The 15080-nt window shown below is 31.5% G+C and overlaps 1 protein-coding gene and 2 pseudogenes across 3 annotated transcripts; 2 read left to right on the forward strand and 1 right to left on the reverse strand.

The window, feature by feature from the left end:
• The first annotated feature begins 7015 nt into the window (after positions 1 to 7015).
• On the forward strand, positions 7016 to 7974 carry LOC149263966 (uncharacterized). The gene is made up of 2 exons (XM_089393149.1): positions 7016 to 7519; positions 7618 to 7974. Exons 1-2 carry the CDS (start codon positions 7214 to 7216, stop codon positions 7972 to 7974), a joined length of 663 nt encoding a protein of 220 aa, XP_089249275.1. The 5' UTR covers positions 7016 to 7213.
• A 63-nt stretch (positions 7975 to 8037) lies between these two features.
• LOC149263967 (chaperone protein dnaJ 8, chloroplastic pseudogene) lies at positions 8038 to 9549 on the forward strand (annotated as a pseudogene). Its single transcript, XR_016251362.1, has 3 exons — positions 8038 to 8937; positions 9177 to 9245; positions 9361 to 9549. The product of XR_016251362.1 is annotated as a chaperone protein dnaJ 8, chloroplastic pseudogene (transcript).
• Positions 9550 to 11436: 1887 nt separating this feature from the next.
• On the reverse strand, positions 11437 to 12754 carry LOC149263968 (E3 ubiquitin-protein ligase AIRP2-like; annotated as a pseudogene). Its single transcript, XR_016250016.1, has 4 exons — positions 12716 to 12754; positions 12313 to 12379; positions 11995 to 12229; positions 11437 to 11796 (listed from the first exon to the last, which is right to left on the reverse strand). The product of XR_016250016.1 is annotated as an E3 ubiquitin-protein ligase AIRP2-like (transcript).
• Positions 12755 to 15080: the final 2326 nt, after the last annotated feature.

The following is a 15080-nucleotide window of genomic DNA, read 5'->3' on the forward strand; positions in this document are numbered from 1 at the left end:
CTTTGTATAATTCCAAGATTATGTAATTTCAATTTTGTGCAATTATCATATCGACTTATTGAAATATTTTGTTTGAACTATGTAGCACACAAAATTTGAGTGTAGATGTTGATGTGAAAGCTATTTTAGCCTCCTCCAAGTACTAATTACTGTTGTGATTAGTTAAATTTTTCTGGCCATAGCCTTGAGCTTTATCTCAGAGCATATGTACAACAACGAACATCATTCGGATCATTTATATTCTTAAATTCAATATTTTCTATTATTTATCTAGCTCTCCAAGGGTAATATTATCTCCATGGAATCTGGTGGCATGAATAATATTGGATGCATTTACACTTGGGGTATTACATTTTATTAAGTAGATGGCAATGGATGTTATCATTATGATCATGGAGTATTTGATTACTTTTGGCTCTTTTGCTGGAAAAATTAATGCTATATAACTCTCCATTTTTGTGTACATGATATTGCAAGTTTAGAAATGTTTTCATTTTAACCAATGGGTCAAACTTAGAAAGGAAAAATCATGGCTACATTGGCAGGCTTGACATTATATGACTTGTAAAATTACATTTTGTGATTTGATTCTGCCATCAGTGAATGTGTTTAAAGTATTCATAGACAAGAAATGTGTATTTAGTGAAAGTTAAGTGTTCTTGGACATGAACTGTGAATTTAGTCCAAGGGTTGATAAAACGCATGAGACTTTGTCTTCTTATTATCATCTCTCCTGAAAATATAAATGTCCAATTTTCACAGAGGGAAGCCATTCATGTCTCTGAATCTAAAATGCCCATTGTCACAGAGAGTTCTGCTCGTACTTTGTTTTGAAGCCATCTATGTCGAAAATACATTTATCTTCAACTTGTCTTCGTTGATAAATACACGGTGAAATCATTAATGTCTACAAATATAATAATATTTTTCATGACAGAAGATAACAAAAGACTTTAAAGGGTTATCCACTGACACTTTACAAGTCATCATCCTTTTCATACCTGAAGATATAAAACACTTTGAAGGGTTACCCACTGAAACTGCATAAGTCCTTTGCTTCCAGATGCGCTTTGGAATTTTATTACTCGAAAAGGATTTTTATACTTGATCCATGTTTGTTCATAAATGTAAACCTGTGAAATGACTATGGCATACCGCTATAATGGTCACACATGAAAGTCTGAAAAACATGCAAAAATTACAAGATGTCTGTATTTTTTGAAAAGTTGAATCTATTTGGTAGAATGGAAGAGCAAAGGGAAATATTGATGTTTATCAACTGTAGAATGGAAGAGCAAAGGGAAATATTTGATTTTCACCTTATACCAACATCTTTGGAATGCCCCTCAAGCCGTACTTTATTTTCATGGTATCTGCATGGTCTGACTGATCGGCTTCTTCTTGTTCAGTAAAAACGCCATAGGAGGCAAGGAGCCTCAGAATTCTGTAAAGGTATCCCACATCCACCTGCGAATGGGAATTACTAGTAGATGAGGAATTAGCAGCAACAATGTGAAAAGCAATATGCTCAACCGAAAGGGCACCTCCGTTGCCTTGTGTGGCGATAATGTCAGGAATGTTGAGCAACACGGCTGCTCTCAAAGCCAGGGGCTTGACGGAAGACCATATCATCTCATAAAGCTGGATATTAAAGATAAAAAAATAATATATATATTATATTTTTGTTTAAAAATTAAAAATTAAACGTTATTTTTTATTTTTATATGCATCAAGTAAATAATTTTTTAATAAAAATAATAAATTGAATTTTTTATTGATATATTCTTAATATTTTACTTATTTGTAAATTTGTATTTGTAAAATTGTCTATTAAAAAAGTTATAATTGGATGCATATTTTTATTTTTATTTTAATATTTATGTTATATATATTGAATTTTATAATAAATTTTGTGAAAATATGAGTTTATGTAATTTTGGAAATTTTATGTGAATGGATTTTTTTTTAAGGATTAATTATAAGTTTAGTGTTTGAATCTATAATGTATAATCACATTTTTTTCAAGTTTTAAGTTTTTTTTTTATATTGAATTGTAAAATAAAGAATATTAATTTAGATAAAGAAGCTTTAGAAATTTTTTATGAAGTGGAATTTCTTTAAGAATTTAATGCATGTTTAATGTTTGAATCTAAGATGTCACTTTCTTTAGGTTTTAAGTTGTTTTTATTTATATTGAATTATAAAATAAAACTTTTGAGAATATGAATTTATATAAAAAAAACTTTGGAAAATTTATATGAAGATTGGTGAATGTTTTAGGCACACTATGTATAAATGGAAACGCCTTTAGAGATTACTCACAAAGAAATTTGGTTTGGAACAATTACCATATGAGGGAGGGTGAAGGGTTCAGTTTAGGCGATGAAAGACAAAGGTACCATACTGAGGCGATGAAAGACAAAGGTACCATATGATGGTGGAGGGTTCAGTCTGGCTTCTATGCTTGGAGATTGGTGAATGTTTTAGGCACACTGTGTATAAATGGAGACATATATAAATGGAAATGCCTTTAGAGATTACTCACAAAGAAATTTGGTTTGGAACAATTACCATATGAGGGTGATTACCATATGAGGGTGAAGGGTTCAGTTTGGTTGAGGCAATGAAACAAAGGTACCATATGATGGTCGAGGGTTCAGTCTAGCTGAGACTATGAAAGACAAATGAAAGACAAAGGAGTTATGGTCTGGGATGCAATTATCAACGAAAATAAACTCTTCGAATTGTCAATGAAAATAAACTCTTAGATTGAGCACTTGGGAAGGAAGTTGCACATGCCTCTTTTTTGAGTAGATTGTTTGATTGTATTACATTTAACATTAACATTTTTTTCACTCAAATTGGGCTATAGTTAGATCATGTAACATATCACATCTTTTTTCATTTATGCTCTTCTTCCATATGTGTGCCTTACGACGTTTCCTTTGCAACATCTTGTGCAAATGCTAGTTACTTACCTTTTAATGGTTTCTTAAATCATTATTCATTTAACAACTTATTTTTTAATTGTTTTTTAATCAATTATTCATTTAACAACTTACTTTTTAATTGTTTTTTAATCAAATATTCATTTAACAAATTTTAAATAGTGATATTTCCTTATAATAAACATACTATCCAAAAATCCAAAAATGTGCCAAAATAATATAATGATTATTGATTCAACGTTAAAAGAAACGGAGATATAAAATGTTGTTAAAAAATAACATAAATCAATATATAAATAAATATAAAACATAATAACATTTAATACATTTTTTTAGATTAGAATATATATATATATATATATATATTTCTTTCTTTTTTTATCATGAGAAATTGATAATTTATTGGAATAATTTTGGCAAGATTTAAGATATATACTTAAAATTTTAATGTCAAATATTATATATTTAAAATTATTATGCAAATCTTTTTAAAATCTTAATCTATAAAAATCACACAATTTACTTAATAATATCTACCATTTATAATAATCTTTAAGTTTTAATAATATAAAAAATAAGATATTTTTTATTTTTATTTTTTAAATCAACACAAAAATTTTATTGATAAAATAATGTTATCAATATATAGATAAGATGTCTTTCATTTGAGAAAAACAAAATTACACATTATGTCAAATATTATATATTTAAAATTATTATGCAAATCTTTTTAAAATCTTAATCCATAAAAATCACACAATTTACTTAATAATATCCACCGTTTATAATAATCTTTAATTTTTAATAATATAAAAAGTAAGATATTTTTTATTTTTATTTTTTAAATGAACACAAAATTTTTATTGATAAAATAATGTTATCAAAATATAGATGAGTTGTCTTTCATTTGAGAAAAAACAAAATTACACATTATGTCAAATATTATATATTTAAAATTATTATGCAAATCTTTTTAAAATCTTAATCCATAAAAATCACACGATTTACTTAATAATACCCACCATTTATAATAATATTTAATTTTTAATAATATAAAAAGTAAGATATTTTTTATTTTTATTTTTTTAAATAAACACAAAAAATTTATTGATAAAAAATGTTATCAAAATATAGATGAGATGTCTTTCATTTTGAGAAAAAACAAAATTACACAAAGATTATAGCCTTCATTACACTGCAACATGATAATTAACTTCTTGATATTAAAGAAAAGGAATCATTCTAAAGGCAACCTTGTTTAACCAGCCATTTTTAAGAGTCATGGATAAGGGCAACCTTGTTTAAACAGCCATTTTTAAGAGTCATGGATAAGGGCAACCTTGTTAAAAAGCCATAGGATTAGTCTTTTTGAGGACCCTCTACTTTATTAGAGGGAACAATGACATCATTTGCGAAAAGCAGGATGGCAATAGAACAATGGAAAAGACTCTCATTCCGCTATAAATTGTGGATAAATAATTTCTAACTAAGTGAAGTAAAAAAATAATTATTGATAAGGGTAATTGTGTTTAATAAAGCATAATTTTAATGTTTCTTAGTTTAACTTCTATTCGATAAGAGTTATAAAAGGGTACTTAAATATTTAATTATTTTTAAATGTTTTTGAGTCTAGAAGTTTATTTTATAGTTTAGTAGAGATGTGTAAATTTGTCTGTTGATTTTTTTTAAATAAAATATAAAAATTATGTTGTAAATTGAAAAATAATATTGGCTATAATTAAAAAAAATTTGTAAGATGTTTAAATCTTATACTTTTCATAAATATTTCAACAAAAGATTTAAGAAAACTATCTGAAGATCTATGTTAACTAATTTATGTCAATATTAACTTCATAGATATATTTATATATAGAAAAAAAAATTGTTAAAATAAAATATTTTAATGTTGTATATAAAAAATATTCAATGTGAGTTATCAATAAAATATTTTAATACAAATTAATATTGACATATACTTAAAAATATATTAATAATAAAATTTCATTTTAATTTGGATGTACATGTTATGTTAGATATTTTAATGTCAATTTTGTATATATTATATATCATTTAAAAAAATTATGTATATATCATGAAAAATTAAGTATTTATGGTAAAAAAATTATTTGATCTACACATACTCTATTTATCATTTAAAAATACAATTTAAATAACATAACTTTGCACTCTAAAGAAGTTTGTACGTGAAGAAATTTGATCCCTCTGGGCTCATGTTAGATCCATACTTAAGATGGATCTATGTTGGCCTCTGGGCTCATGTTAGATCCATACTTAAGATGGATCTATGTTGGTTTTAATTTGTATAGGCCTTCAATTGTACAAGACTTAATTTTTAAAGGTCTGACAAAAGGATATTTTTTTCTTCTTGAACTAGGCTAGGCTAGGGCCAAAGAGGAAGAACGAGAGTACAAGACATAAATATATCATTTGCAAAATGACAATAGAAAAATGGAAAAAATTATAGTTCTCATTACACAACAAGATGTCGATAAATACTTGCAACTTATTAATTATGTAGATAATGTTTATTTTGTTATGCCAAATCATATTTATTTTGGAATATGGTTTTCAAAATTTTAACTGCCCCAAGAGACACTCTCCAATCCAGTATAGAAAAGATGTTGTCATGTTATGTAAACATTTCGACTTTGTCAAATAACATAAAAATAAAAATAAAATGAAATTCAAAATAAAATAAAGTAACAAAATTAATAATTTTACAGTTATTAATTAAAACATTTTGTATTGTTAAAATAAATAAATTAATAACTATTCTTAATTATAATTAATAATTAAACCATCCTAGATCCATCTTAACTCTAAATGTAACCAAGCACTCAAAGAGGTCAGGTGAAGTGCAAACCTCTTAGTGAAAATAGATTATAACTATTTTTAATTATAATTAATAATTAAACTATCCTAGATCCATATTAACTCTAAATGTAACCAAGCACTAAAATAGGTCAGGTGAAGTGCAAAACTCTTAGTGAAAATAGATTTAATCTTTTCTATGGTAGACCCGGAGTTAAGATGAATCTAGGTTGGTTAATTACCAATAATTATTGCCAGAGTCTAACTTATAGACAAATAGTCTTTCCCACCAGAATTTACTAAAATCCGAAAATACACTTTCAAGATTTTTGTTGTTTAAAATACATTTTTGAATACATAAATGGATTCAACGTACCTGGGGCACTCAAATTATGCAAATTAAACAATTTAAACACAAGTTTTTTAAAATCTATGAAAATTATCCAAACAAAAAGAAGTTGTGAGAAAAGTCATTTCGTCTATAAGTTACACTACTTCATAATTATTAGGTGGATGGTAGGGATTTAATCTCCACAAAATATTTTAAAATATTCTTTATAGTATTCACAAATCAAAAATTGAGATTTATCTTCAAAGTAATTATACATTTTTTTCCTTTTTAATTAAATTGAATAATTAAAAAAATATCATATGAGATGAGTTATGTTTTTTTGGACATGTGCTATTAATAAATCATGATAGTGTAACAAAGTCTATTTATAGATTAAGAATCTCCAAATAAATATCCATGGTTAAAAATCTTGTTATATATATTTTTAAATGCACATGTGTTTAAGTTGTATATTAATTATTTTCATTAAAAATATAAGATGATGATTTTTATGATTTTTAAAATTTTAACAATGTAAAATAATACATATCGACATTTACCCACCATTCAATTTATATAACTATGCTAATATATAAATAAAAATAATATTGAAAAAACAATTTTATTAAACATTAATAATAATATAAATAATAATATTTATAAATATGATAACTTCCACTTTTCTTGCAAATATTTTATATATGGTAACCATAAAAGAGATAGTCATATTGAGAAAGCCCAAGTTCTTTAATCTTTGAAACATAGCATGTTAATGGATGGTATCAAATACTTTTTAGGCCGATAGGCCTTCCTATTGAAACAGACTTTCGTCGTTCTTTTCATTGTCAGGTTGACACCTGGCGCGACCCTTCTGCTTTCCACTGACATACGATATTCGTCATGGTCCCTTCAATTACTATGGCCTCAACCGAGAACTTCTGCAGCTAGCGCGAGTTGTATTGCCCAGGTCTCGCAAAACCTCTGCAGCTGGCGCGAGTTGTATTGCTCGAGTCTCGCGAAACCTCAACGGAAACCCTCTCAAGGTTGCACAATTGCAGTTCTTCTTATCGATTCTGGTGGAGTGCTTATTAGCCGACTCTGTATGTCTCAGGTTCGAAGGTATTTTGCAGAGGAAATCGCAGCTGTAGGCGCTTGGGCGGCTTACCACCTACTCTGGCTCTCAAGAATGGGGCCCGCAGCCATTTCTGTTTTCAGCCAACAGGGCTATGTAACAGTAAATACAAATATCGATTATAACTTTACTAAACTGTATATTGAATGGGGTATACGCCATACGGCACTGCATAATGAGATCTCCAAGAAAGGACTAAGGGGCCCCTCGGAGCTAAACTGCTTTTTATGGCTTCTGGAATGCTACAATCTCGCAAAACATCCTGCCATTGTGAAAGTAAGTAACGTTGCTTTCTTCTCCTCTCCTGTATTTTTAGTTTCTGAGATGATGGGTGGCTGAAGATGCTTTGGTTTTTGGGGATATTTTCATCGCAGAGCCTGATACCAATCCTGGGACCAGATATTGTTCTGCATGGAATCAAGCTGTGGAAACCCACAAATGAGACTGCAAGGAGATTGCAATTGGACGGTCAGTCAGGACAATGTGATGAGGTTGCCAATGTGGTTTTAGGAAGCAATGTTAGGATTTTGAAGGGCTCACAGATGTATACGGGCAATTTGAGACAGAGACTTTTAAGTAAGATTGCTGCATTGGATACCTACCAAAATCATGCTCATGTAGAAGATGTAAGGTTCTCTTTGGCTCCAGTGTCTTTTAGTTTACAGTATTGCAGGACATGCACACATAAACTTATAGGGTTGACCTTTCAGGAGCAACCCTCGCTCATGTAAAATCAGGAACGAACCTTCTAACCAAGGTAAAGGACATTACCTGTTTAGGTCTTGTTCATCTTTTTGAAAGGTAAATGAAATGGTGTCATTGGTTGCCATCTGAAAGTTTTTGGTGCCTGGAGAACAGTTTTTTTGACTTATAGCTTTATCAGTGAGAAAGGTTTCATATCAAATTTCCTCGTGGTTTAATTGCATCAGCTGCTTCCTTAACTGTATTATTTTAATAGCTCAATGGAGACCGCATTCGTAAATGTTAATCTGAAAGCAGTCATAAGCAAAACGATTTGTTGTTCTTGTCTAATTTTGTGAAATCATATTAGGCTTGGTTACACCTGCATAAAAATTGCAAAATCTCCATTACCTGCATAAAAATTGCAAAACCTCCGTTAACTGTTGCAAAACTGAACTCTTATATATTTTGTTGCACCTATCATAGAATTCACACGAGACCTATAGACATTTGGGTTCAAGATGCTTAGAGATGGTTTTCTGTAATTACGTGATCTCACCTAAAGTATTACTATTATGGATTAACCCTTCAGAATTAGTGTTGGTACGTGGCATGTGATAGTTTTTGGTTCAGGATGATTTTGCTATGTTGCAATTGTTTCTGGTAGATATAGATTACTATGGATCATTCAAACTTTTGTGAGCCAAGTGTGTACATGTGTCATGAAACAAGAAGACTTAATTCTGTCAGAAAGTTGGGGATTATGGTGAGTGCTTTTCACAAATAAGATAGATCCCTTGTTTTCTCTACTATGGAAGATGCTCCAGACACTCACAATGGGTTGCACACTGCTATTAATCTGTATTCTATTACAAATGGGAGGCAGGAGGAATGTAACTGTGATGGCCTCTGTTGCTTTTCCTGGGATGAAAGAGCAGTATGAGACGCTGAGATTGAGCCCTGGGGCTTCTGAAAAAGATGTGAAGAGAGCCTACCGTCGCCTTGCGTTGCAGGTATGCAAGTATCCATTTGAAGCTATGTCTCTTACTTTCAAGATCAGATATTTTCAATAAATCTTCCATTTCTGAAGCAAATAGAAAAAGAGATACAGGTTTGAAATAGAAATTAAAAATGTCAGACTTCACACATTCTTGAGAATTTTTAAGAAAATTTGTCTGGCAATATCCCTGGTCATATATAATGTCAGAAAACATTAATATTGCACTCATATGTTGATATAATCTGCTTACAGTATCATCCAAATGTTTGCAAAGGAGATGTGCGTGGGGTTCAATTTCACAAGATCAATCAGGCTTATGAGGTAAATTGCCTGCCTAAGAGTAATCTTTATCTATATGCATTTTCATTCTGTAATATGGGACTCTTATGCAGGCCCACGGTTTTCTAATTGTTGTTACTTTTGTGATAATGAGCAGACGTTAATGTCCAGTTTAGCAAAGGCAAAGCAGCAAAGCTATTCTGCTGATTACTCTGTCGAGGGCATGATGGGAATCAATAACGCTTATTGGGACGAGTGGGAAGAATGGATGGGATGGGAAGGAGCTGGAACCCTTGATTATTCCTCTCATATTAACATTCTGCTGATTACTCTGTCGAGGGCATGATGGGAATCAATAACGCTTATTGGGATGAGTGGGAAGAATGGATGGGATGGGAAGGAGCTGGAACCCTTGATTATTCCTCTCATATTAACATTTATGCCTGATGAAATTTTATCATAGACTGTGTAGGTGTCTATTGTCCGGCCTTGCAAACAGTTATGGCCTCTCCATTACCGATCCCATGTTGACTGTTATGGGCTATCTATAAAGTTCCTGCTATTGGCAGAAAAACAACTGTTTTAGAAAGCCCATAAAGCTTCTTCATTCATCTCCTGGAAATACAATATGTTCTTCTAACTGTATAGTTGATTTTATTTATCTTCCGTTGGTTTCCATAACACAAAGGACTTACTGATCCAGATGAAGCAACAGCTTTCTGAGTTGTCTCTGTTTTAGTGAGTCATTTGATTTGGTCATGGGTCCTGATTATTAGACTACCTGTACATATGTTCTGTTCATTTATACTCTCAACTACTTGTACATACCTGCGGGATATCTCTCTGGACCATGTGATTATTATGGGGATCTGCTCTTCATTAAAGAGCTCCTAACTATTCTTCTTGCAATTTGTAATGACATTCATTTAATGGAAACCATTATTTTGATTAAGAGATCTTTGATCATTGAGATCAAATGCTGCCGTTTCATTACATAATGCAAAATTTCTACATATTTGATCCTTGAGACATAATGAAACCGTTTCATTCCATAATGAATTTTTCTATTGTATATCATCCTGAACAAGGCATTATTCTTGGCTGTAACTATAGGCAATCCCTGCCTGTATTTGCAGGATTCAAATGTTGTTAAGTTTTACCATTAATGTTAATTTTATATGTTTCATCTGGGACTGAGATATATTCAATCAATTAGTTTTGAGTATTTGCTTTCTAGATTGTTACCGTGACAAATCTAGGGTAATCCCTGACAAATTATGCTTGGGGCTATAATTGTGGAGCCATTGAGTGCAGAATTGATGCGTAGATCCTATAGCAAGAGAGATCTGAACTGTGCAGGGCGATTGAAGTAGGAAAAGTGTCCAGGTTATAGATGTAGCGGCGAAGAGTGGCCAACAATGGGGTGGCACTAAAACTACTTATGTGATAGATACGGAAGAAGAAACTCATCACAATTTCGAAAGTATTCATATTTGCCATTTAAAATGTAAATTCTTCTGATTCCTTTTTCAAGAAAACAGTGGGAATTTATAGATTGTGTTTCTTTGTTTACATTAATGATAAAAGATCCAGACGAAATTCCCTGAAGGCTTGTTCTTTTTCAGGGTTTAAGTGAAAAATGTCGCTACGTATGTATCCTACTTATGGAAAAGGGTATAAACAGTTTTGGGGCAGCAAATATTGCTCCAGAGAAAATTCCAAGAAACTGAAATCATTTTAATTGAATTTGAAATTGTAGAAACCTTGAACCCCTTTCTTGGTTTGAAATCAAAGTTGAAGATGATTGGTGTGAGTAGAAGGAAAACGAGTGTATGGGAGTATGGGAGTGTAGAAGGAAAAATATCTGGAGACACAGATTATGTGAGGAAGCAAAACACAAAGATGGTCTAAAACTATTGTTAGAATTGGATATCAAAGAAACCTGTTAACCTATTGCGAATGAGTGATGCATAAGCAGTGTTATGTGGGGGCAATTGGTGTGTGACCAATGTTCTGTGTGAACTGGCGATCATTGGGAGTTGTTATCTGGAGACACAGATTAAAGTATAACTGAAAATTTTGGTTGAGACTATTTCCATTTTTGGAAAGCCAAATTGTAAAATGCCCTTTAAAGGAAGGATGTGTAGGGATTGCAGAAATTTCCAGAATCAAATTCTTGATGTAAATTTTTAAAAATTCACCTTATATTAAAGGTTTCTAATTTTTTTGAGAGCTGCTAAAAATGGGAAGACATAAAAATCTAGAGAAGCTTCTTCATTGGACATGACCAATCCTACCCATTCTAAGAACAATAATCAGCGATAAGACATGGACGCTGTTGTTGATTTTCTAGTGATAATTCACATTCATTCACTTCATATAGGAATCATAATGAGAATCATAAACCTAAAACAGGCTCTCTGGCACTATAAGTGGCAACTTATCAATGTAATTAAATAGCCTTTTTAAGTTCTCTCTGCCCAATGTTTCCATGTCAACAACTTCTTCACTACTTGTAAAAATCCACAAGTCTGTTGAGTTCACTCTTTTCAAGCTATCACTGCAGAAAGGGCATGATTCTGATCGTGCATGCCTGCAAAACACAGCAATAACAACTAACAGTGTTAATTATAAATCTGTCAAACCTTTCAATGCTCCTGTCTCATGTAAATGTGCCTAACCCTAAAACTAGGGGTAAGATGATCTTTCAAGCTCAAAAATAGAATTATGCTGTTAGAAAAATAAGAAACTACAAAAAATAAAATACATTACTAGGATTCATTGCTCCTACCATTCCCGATAGCAATTCAAACACATTGAATGACTGCAGTTAGGCAATACAACTTTGGTCTGAGTCTCCAAACATATTCCACACTCTTTTTCATGTTCCAAATCAAGCTCAGAAAGATGTCTCCTTTCTTCATCAACACGTTTCTTGTATCTTTCTTTGCAAATCAGTTTCTGCTTATTATCTTCCATCTCTGTTATACCTCCTTCAAGTTGCAGCAAGGAAGGATATATAACAGCTGCCCAAGACAAAATCTCCATTAGATCACAGCTGTTATACCTCCCTTTTCCCCTTTATTTAGAAAAGAAGAAAACAACTTACCATAGAATTCTCGAAGACTGGCTTTTCTTTCATATGTAGACATTGTTGTTGTTCCATCTGAATACACCTGCTAAATGGAAACACTGCAGTATTAGAAAGCATAAAAGAATAAACAATGTGGCAGTGAATTAAACCACCATGAAATACCAGTATCAAAGATAAATAGTAAATACCATAAAAAATAATAACTAGTGAATAATTAAAAATATTAGATTTTTTCAGATTGCAGAGGTACTCTGGGTTCTACAAAAGGGGACTCAGATTTGAAGCAGGAGTAATTTTTACAATAGCAACATAGACCTAAATAACAAAATCATATTATTCAATATAATTTAGTTGAATTTCAAGCCAGTCAAACAACGGAACAATTCCTAGAGGAAAAAAAACAAAATAAGCATAGGACCTTATATATTAGTATGTACAGAAGTCCTAATGTGCTTGCTAGGCTACAATCAGCCCACTATACAAGAAAAAGGAACAACTGTGCTATGGGGCTATATGATAATCTCATTTGAATGCAGGCGCCATCCTACTCCCTTGTAAATGAAGATCCCCTGCATAATTTTGAGTATTTTAGTCCAGAATGCCAAAATCTTGGAAAAGCCTTAACATAATTTCAAAAAGGTAAAAGAGAAACAGAAAATAACTATTTGGAAAAGAACATAAAAGTAAAAAGGAACAGTTGAATAAAGATGAGGGTCTCTTGTTGACTTCCATTTCTGTAGAAAAATTCAAAGAATTTTATCATAACAATCCAGCCTCACTGTAAAGCCAGATTCTCAATTTCCAAATAAAAAAACTGAAACCCCAGGTAGAGTCTGCTTGGATCAGGCATATCTTTACCACATCTTAAAAAACGCTACGTAGGAAAATTTGTGGCTAACCATCTATTGAGTCAATACCATAGATACCGTTTTGTTCAAATTATATGGCAATCTGCTTTTGCACAATACTACACAAAATAGCTCAAATCATTTTCCAATTACTGGTATTTCCCCTCCAATAAGGATTCAATTATTTTACCTCTTGAACAACATTTTTCGCAACGGTATCAGTTGTTAATGGTGGCCAATGACAATCTAAAAATTAGTGAGGCTTCTAACACTTTGCTAGCCAAAGAAAGTTCTACCCATTGGAAGGTCTTCAAGTATTTTGTACATAAAAGGGTAACTCAGCAATTAGAAGGACTATAAATATTTTTCATGGTAAGGGCAGGAATTCAAAAACTTTAAAATAGCAATTCAGTCAATAAAATGGCTTTGAATATTTCTCTAGTGGAAAGGAAGAATCCCTCAAAAGTGCTTAAAAAGGCAGTTTCCCCAAAAGCATTTTACCTGTCAAGAGGGCTTCAAATGCCTGGCCCATGAATTGGAATTTAACTATTAACAGATTTCAATGCTGCAGTGAATTTACTGATTGGAATTCCTCCACCCTCAAAAAACTATAGTTGAAATAGTATGCCTATAGACAGTTGAAGGCATTTGAATCATTTTTTTGTTAATGGGCATTTCCCATTTTCCATCTGCACTTCAGATACTATGTCGTAGAAGAACTGAAAACCAGATACCTTTACATTGCCAAAAGGGCTTTGAATATTTTACAATAAATAAGAAAATTCTTCAGCAGAAGCTCAAACATTTCACTGCCTATCTTGGCCATCAGAAGGACTCCAAATACTTTGCCTTCTCAATGAACCTGGAATATTACTCATCCGAACCTTCAAAATTCAAATATTTTTACTCCTTTGTAAGAAATGCCAGGCTACTACCTGCATGTCAAGGTAAAATTATGTTGAAACTTTCCAAATATGTAATTTGATTCTACATGTAGGAGAACCATCAGTGTACCATTAATCTCAGCGCTGCAAATCCAAGTAATCCGAATACTGATGGTATCAAGTGTTTCAAATTGATCCATATTAGCACACAGGAGAACACATTCCTGGAGGGATTTGAGAATTAGGCATTAAAGGCGTTTAGATAGTATTAGAAAACTTATAGACAGTAATATTTATGTATGGATAATATAATTCGAGGTAGAGTTATACATAATAATAAAATTTTATGGATTAAAATATCTACTCATGACTGGGATTAAGCTGTAGACATAATTCTAGATAATAATGGGGAGACAAATCTAGACAATAGGAAGAAATTAAAAATTATAATAAACATTTATAGATAAGGATGAAGATGGATTAAGCTCCCATTTAAAGGGGTTCAAGCTTGAAATCTAATCTTGATGTAAGGAAGCATAGAATAGACTAGGGATAAGCTTTATGGAAGAGACTGCCTCAATTAATTTCAATGAATAAGAATTTGGCTGTTGTGCTCCTGCTTATTTTTTTTTATTTCTAATGTTAATGGGTTGTTTTTTTCTGATGTTTATTTGACCTTTCCTATATTGCAATCCCATCAAGCCCATTCTGATTGCATCACCCCAAATTACTACATACTTCAGCGGACTTGAACCCCAATCAGACCAGACCCACTTCATCCCTGATATACCCACAACATATTCTGTAACCACTTCTGATTTTTCATCACTTTTTACTGCTACAGAAGCAGCTCCCCTCTGTCATAAAGCCCTGCGTTTGTTTCTATTCTTTTAAAAACCTCATTGACCAAATACAAAAAGATGCTATTTACAGCCCAGAACATCAGGATCAAAACAGTGCACAACATGAAAAGAATTGTTACACAAATTAGACAAAGGAACCATCAATTCCAATCTTATCAAAACAATCATATATATTTTATTTGTAGAAA

Source organism: Pinus tabuliformis, chromosome 6 (genome assembly GCF_031772625.1).
Source record: "Pinus tabuliformis cultivar Carrire ecotype Pingquan chromosome 6, CPIR1, whole genome shotgun sequence".
In the NCBI taxonomy this organism is placed as follows: Eukaryota; Viridiplantae; Streptophyta; class Pinopsida; order Pinales; family Pinaceae; genus Pinus; species Pinus tabuliformis.

Excerpts from the sequence above, each read along its gene's own strand:
- LOC149263966 (XM_089393149.1), top strand. The coding sequence starts at position 7,214 with ATGTCTCAGGTTCGAAGGTATTTTGCAGAGGAAATCGCAGCTGTAGGC. Across the intron at positions 7,520-7,617 it reads AACATCCTGCCATTGTGAAA|AGCCTGATACCAATCCTGGG; the intron begins GTAAGTAACGTT and ends TTTTCATCGCAG.